This window comes from Alligator mississippiensis, chromosome 11 (assembly GCF_030867095.1).
Source record: "Alligator mississippiensis isolate rAllMis1 chromosome 11, rAllMis1, whole genome shotgun sequence".
In the NCBI taxonomy this organism is placed as follows: Eukaryota; Metazoa; Chordata; order Crocodylia; family Alligatoridae; genus Alligator; species Alligator mississippiensis.
The window spans coordinates 54,687,723-54,694,510 of NC_081834.1; the positions used below are offsets into that span (position 1 = coordinate 54,687,723).

Consider the following 6,788-nt stretch of genomic DNA (forward strand, 5'->3'; position numbering starts at 1 on the left):
AGGGCCAGAAGCTTGAGTGTCAATGCTCTAAGTTAATCATTTTTATTGTACTGAAAATATGTATTGCAAGTTACCATATGCATTTATATTACTAGGCTATTCAAATATCTGCACATAAGCCAGTGTCTAGCTGCCTGAATAAGAGTAGCATAGAAGTGTTGCTGTAGCTGTGATAATTCAGGAAATACGTAAGAAGCAGGGTATCTGCCTGATCATCGTCAATTTTATTACACCTGTAACAGGGACCCCTAAGCCCTGTTACTGAGGAGAGTGCAGGGTGTAGGCTGTAGATCACATAACCCCTGTGTCCGATTAGGGGATAAGGGAGTGGGGTGACCAGATGAAGCAGAGCTCAAGAGGGATCTTAACCCAGCTGTGTGTCAGAGAGGGTCAACCTGGCCATGGCAGGGGAACCAAGTGCAACTCCCTGAAGGATGCATGCTACAATGAGCAAGGTGAGAGGGGCTGAGGCTGGTTTTAGCCAGCAATGGAAAGGAAAAGGCCTGAAGAAAGGCATCCCTGAAGGTTAATATTGGTTTTAGTCAGGTTGTGAGTATATTTCATTGATGGTTTTGTTTTTTAACCATGAGGCAAGGGGTGGAGTAGGGGAGTACAAAGGCCACTCTGTGCACCTGGCATAGGGTGCTATATGTCTTCTATTCATCTGTGGACTGACAGGTCCTAGACACAAAGAAATAGAGGTTGCTCAGAGGTAAGACACCTGGCCTAGGGGCTAAGCCTAAAGCAGGATGAAAGTGCGGGAGAGAGACTAAGTTTGCTCAGTGGCAAGATGCAAAGGAGAGGGGCTCAGCCTATTTGAGGGAAGAGACATTCTCCAAACAGTCAGACTTTAACAAAGACCAGGTCCCATAGAGGTGGCTCAATGATAAATAGGCACGTAAGGGCGCTTGTACATGTGACAGTCATCACGATGTACATGTGATGAACATATCATTTGTTTGACTTAATGGTGGCACACATTACACGTGCACCAGTTTGGGGGTTTTAGATGTGTCTGCTTGGTTGCAACTACATCCCAACATAGTTTAGTTTGCAACATTACAAATTACGATGCAGCTGTCTGCTCACCTCCCAGCTACAGGAGAGGCAGGCATGCTCCACAGAATAAAAGGATCGGGCCCCTCACCGCTTCTGCCTTCAGCAGGCTCTTGCGGCAAGCAGGATGCCTGGGGCCACCCAGGCTTGATGCTGGGGCAGTGCAAGAAGGTGGCAGGAGGGTAGCTGAGTGTGCTGGAGGCTGGAGAAGGTGGTGGGGATGGGGCACGGGACCACCTGAGCAGGCTACTAGCTGGTTGGGTGCTGCCCTAGCTCAGAGGTGCCCAATCCAATGCTTCCCCAAGCCCACTCAGACTTTTAGCACCCTGTGGTCCATTTGCCTTCTCCAGGTGCCAGCATACCCAGCTGGCCCCTGGGGCAGTGCAAGGAGGCAGCAGGAGAGTGACTAGGTGTGCTGCCAGCCAGAGAACATGGCAGGGACAATGTACATGATGAAGTCTGGGTGGGCTCAAGGAAGCATTAGATTGGGCACCCCTGAGCTAGGGCAGCACCCAGCTAGCTAATAGCCCATCCAGGCATCCAGCACCTCATGCACCATCCCCGATGCCTTCTCTGGTTGCCAGCACAGCCAGCTGCCCTCCTGCCACCTCCCTGTGCTGCCCCCTGGGCAAGCCCCCCCATTCTCAGGCAGCCCCACACATTCTGCCACCCATAGAAACCTGCTGAAGGCAGAAGTGGTGAGGGGCCTGATCCTTTTTTTCTTTTCTGGAGGAGGAGCCTATCCACCTGTCCCGTGGCTGCAGGGCAAGCAGCCAGTGGTGTGAGCAGCCCTTCCCTCCACAGCAGCAGCGCCCCCTGGGGAGGCCCAGATGGGCTCCTAGTGGGCCAGGTGCTGCCCCAGCTCAAATTGGGCTGGATGCTGCCTCTGAGCTGCTAGCAGGCTGCCCAAGCAGGGAAAAATAAAAAAGGATTGGGTCCCTCACCATAACATTACTGAAAAGTTGAAACAATAGACTGTAGACTGTAAGAATAAAACCCTGAGGAATAAACCCCCATCACATGTACAAACACCTTAAAGTATCACGTTGGTATTCTGGGGGCTGTATGCCAAATTTATTATCAAGATCAAGATGTAGCAAGTGAATACAGGCAAGTGTCTTGGTGAACCAGTGTGAAATAGGCCTTGGGTTGGCCATCAGAAGACAACTGAGCCACCTGGGAGGCAGAGGCACCAGTACATTTAGTGCATTAGCTGGGAATGACCATGCGTTGTCAAGTGAGAATAATGTTGGTATAGCTCAGTGATTCACAAAGGGTGAGAGCCAAAAACGCAAGAAAAGTGCACCATGAAATCTCATTACGGGTAAATGCTGTCCTCCACTGTTTGGCACCCTGTGCCAGCTCCAGCTACTCCAGCGGTACCTGTGACTGGTCCTCTGAGGGCTACAGGTACTGCTTCTACCCCCTGCACCCCTTACCCATCCCCAGACAGCCCCTGGGTCTGGACAGAAGTGCAGCTCCCAGAGCTAACTCATGGCGATTCATAGAAAGTGCCATGAGTTAGAACACAGGGCCACACAGGAAAGGTGCTTGCCGCTGCGAGCGCCGCACTTCCTTGGAGACGTGTCCCCTGCACACACAGGAGCACTGCAGGCAGCAGTGTGGGGTTCTGGCCCTCATTGCTGCCGTGCATGCGGGAGATGTGTCACCAGGGCATCATGGAGCTCGCAGCAGCAAGCAACTTTCCTGAGCAGCTGTGCTCTGCCCTATAACACTGGGTCACACCCCCCAGGCCGTGGAGACCCCAAATGAGGGTAGCAGGACAGGAACCAGAGCCCTGAGCATGCACCCACCCCCACCCCCACCCCATGCACAGATCTGGGGGGCATGGGTCCCCCCTTCCTCCCAGGAGTATGCGCCGCATCAGGGAGCTGGGCCCATCTACACAACCCCACTGCAGGCAGTAGCAGGGAGCCGCCTCTGTGCTCTGCAGCGCTGCAGCAGCCTCTGCCTTGTGTCAGAGACATGGGGCTGTGGACCCAGGCCCCATAGCCCTGGCAGCTGAGGGTCCCTCCACCAGGGCTGGGGGGGCAGGGGCTGTGGGTGGGGGACAAGGGGCACCAGCAGGGCTGGGGGGCTATGGAGGGGAGTGAGAAGCACAAGCAGGGCCTGGGGGGCTATGGGTGGGGAGTGAGGGGAACCAGCAGGGCCAGAGGGGCTGTGGCAGGGCCTTTAATTTTAAACACGGACACTGGGATTTTTATCAGAGAATTTGCAATGTTTTATCAGGGAAAACCAGGATCCTGGTTGTCAGTAACTGGCAGCCTATTGGACTTGGGTCCATTATGTGTATTGGCAACATTAATCCTAAAGTTGACTGGAAAAAACTGAAGGAGGTATTCAGTACTGAAGGAGTTGCAAAATGAGTAGAGATCAAAGCAAACAAAGTTGGAAAGAACTGAGGCATATGAGCCGTTGTTTCTGAATGACCCAGTGAGGCAGTCCAGGCTGGATCTATTGTCAGTGGACAGTTCCTGTTTGGCAGACTGACGCAGATAAGAGTGGATGCCAGGTCAGTTTCTCTTAAAGATCTCCAAGAGGTGGTCTGCAAGGTGATGCCATTGCCCCATGGCCTAGTACGTGTTGGAATGGGCCTTGGACCAGGGTGACATCAGTGCAACCCATATGAGTTTCCAGCAGCTTTCAAGAAACAATTGAATGTGCTAGTTTTCATCTATAAAACCCTAAACGGCCTGGGACTTACATACGTAAGGGTATACCTTCTCCCCAGTACCTCATTACTATCCCCAAGGTCAGCTGAAAGCAACCTTCTGCAAGTGTCATCAGTACACCAAATCCACTTGCTGAAAGCAAGTGAAAGGTCAGTCTCAGCAGTCGCTCCTCAGCTTTGGAAATCTCTTCCTCTTGAGGCCTTACAGAGCTGGAGCCTAGACATTTTTTGGAAGAGCTACAAGACCCTTCTCTGTAGGCAGGCATTTAGCAACCAAACATGCCTAACATGTTGTTCAGTAGGTCTCCACTTTATTTTATATTTTTATTTATTCTAGTTGCCTTTTTAAGTTTCTATTCCTCTTGCTGTATACCAGGGGTTGTCAACCAGGGTATGCATACCCCTGGGTATACCTGGGAAGGCCCAAGGGGGTAAGTGCAGGTGGGCAGGGACAGTGTACTGCCACCTCCCAGGAGCAGAGCCAAGGGGCAAGGGCAGCAACCAGATGGATGTGGGGGGAAGCTAGCATGCGGCAGCTGTCACCACCACACACCACCCCATGCTGCTGATGCTCTGCATGTGGCAGCTGCCACCCTCTCCCTCATTCCCCCCTTCCCCCGCCGCCAGGGGTACACTTATAAAAAAAGGTTGAAAACCACTACTGTATACCACCCTGAGCCTTTGTTGGGAAGGACAGCATATAAATAGTACAAACAAATTAAGGACTCTCCTGTGAGGCAAGGAGCCTAGGGATTAGGCTCTACAATGCCAAGATGCCTCTGACACTCTGGGCTTGTTCGCCTTTGAGAAACTCAGTCATTGACACTTGTTGTTATAATTGTGGTTTAGGGCTGAGACTTCTAATAATCTCAGTCTGTTAGGCAGTCTGTTAGGATCTATGCAAAAGAGCCCCTTTCCCAAACAGTGTAAAGTGTAAGTATCCATATTTCTATGACAAATTCATAGAATTGAGATAGGCATCTGGCTGGGGTCATCTGACCCCAGCACTCTTTCCTGCCTACACAGGGGATCGGACTCGATGATCTATTGAGGTCCCTTCCAACCCTACCATCTATGAATCTATGAACCTAGCATCTATGAAATTCCTTTTTCAGCATGTGTGTCCTAGTCTACCACCAATAAAAGCAGATTCATTTATCTATGAGCTATCCACTGCCAGGCATATAGATCCCATTTTCCTATTATTATATTTACTTGAATCTAAGACAGCCCTGAATTTAAGATGCCCCCCCAATTATTAGATTGTAGACATGGAAAATTATAAATTTCTTTTAATTTTCTTGGCTAGAATCTAATTATGGAGGGTCCTCTTAAATTCATCCCTCCCACCACTGTCACAGAGAACAGCAGTGGCAGCGGAAGCAGTGACTAAGGGACAAGCAGCCTGCCCCACGCCCCTTGTCCCCTCATATCCCCTCCATGCCTGGCCCCCTGCCACTCTTATCTCCACTCACGCCCACACACATCATACACCCCTTCCCCACGCTCTCCCATGCACCCCCTACCTGCCACATGAGCCATGCTGACTCTGTCCACAGCCACAGCAGTTTGCCTGGCTTGTACTTGAGTCTAAGACAAGAAGTTTTTCTCTCCATGCTGAATTGGGGGTGGGCACCTCATCTTAAATGTGAGTCAATGTGGTATGTCCTGTAGATGACCCCTGAGATCTGTGACAACTCTTATTCTGTGATCCACTTTTCTGTAACAAAATGCAGAGATCTCACTGCTCGCACCAACTGGGCCTGATAGTCTGTAAAACTCCACAAGTGGGAATGATCCCTTCTGAGTAAACACAGAGCTGTCGGTGAATATTTCCCTTCCTCTCTACAGCTGCTCCTTTCAACCTTACCTTTGTCCTTTCTCCCAGCAGGAAGAAAGAGGCAATGGGAGCTCCCAGGGAGTGTTCATCCTACTGGGGCTTTCTGACAAGCCATACCTGGAGAAGTTGCTCTTTGTGGTCTTTCTGATAACCTACATCGTGACTTTGCTGGGGAACCTGGCCATTATTGTGGTTTCACGCTTGGATCCTAGTCTCCATACGCCCATGTACTTCTTCCTCAGCAATCTCTCTCTCCTGGATATCTGTTACACCACCAGCACTGTGCCTCAGATGCTGGTTAACTTCCGGAGCACCCTCAAGACCATCTCTTGGGCCGGCTGCGTGGCGCAGCTCTTCATCTTCCTTGGCCTGGGGTCCATCGAGTGTGTCCTGCTGGCAGTCATGGCCTATGACCGATATGCAGCCGTCTGCCAGCCCCTGCGCTACACAAGCATCATGAACCACCGCCTCTGCTGGCTGATGGCATCTGCCTCCTGGCTAAGTGGCATCACCAATTCCCTTGTGCAGACTAGCCTGTTGCTGCGCGTGCCCTTATGTGGACGGAACCGGGTTGACCACTTCTTTTGTGAGGTGCCAGCTCTTCTCGAACTGGCCTGTGCCGATACCTCCACCAATGAGATTGGGCGGCTTGTCGCCTCTGTGGTGTTGTTACCAATGCCTCTGGGCCTTATCCTAGTCTCCTATGGCTATATTGGAGCTGCTGTAATGAAGATCCGCTCAGCTGAGGGCAGGCGCAAGGCCTTTAATACCTGCACTTCCCATTTAATGGTGGTATCACTTTTCTATGGCACAGCCACCTATATGTACATGCAGCCCCCATTCCACAAACCCCGTAACCAGAGCAAGTTGGTTTCACTTTGCTATGGTCTCATCACCCCAATGCTGAACCCCCTGATCTATACGCTGAGGAACAAGGACGTGCATGGGGCCCTAAGGAGAATAATAGGAAAGCAGTTCTGGATGCAGAGGACATAAACCAGAAAAAGGAAATGGGACTGCCTGGCTTGAGTTACATGGAAATGGGATAGAGAGCCTTCTCCAGTTGAGGAATGGTTCCAACCTGGTCCAAAGTGAGGCGGACTGAAGAATGAGAAACTTGTGTTTTCTTCTCTAGGTCATTATTTTCAGCCCAGCTCAGTAGTGCCTGCCAGTTTTTACTGTCTGCAAGTTGATGTGTGT

At 51.1% G+C, this 6,788-nt stretch overlaps 1 protein-coding gene across 1 annotated transcript; it reads left to right on the plus strand.

Annotated features, from left to right (window-relative positions):
* The first annotated feature begins 3,156 nt into the window (after positions 1 to 3,156).
* Positions 3,157 to 6,584, plus strand: LOC102568307 (putative olfactory receptor 2B8). The gene is made up of 2 exons (XM_019478766.2): positions 3,157 to 3,166; positions 5,650 to 6,584. The coding sequence occupies exons 1-2, from the start codon at positions 3,157 to 3,159 to the stop codon at positions 6,582 to 6,584; spliced, it is 945 nt and encodes a 314-aa protein (XP_019334311.2).
* The last annotated feature ends 204 nt before the right edge of the window (positions 6,585 to 6,788 follow it).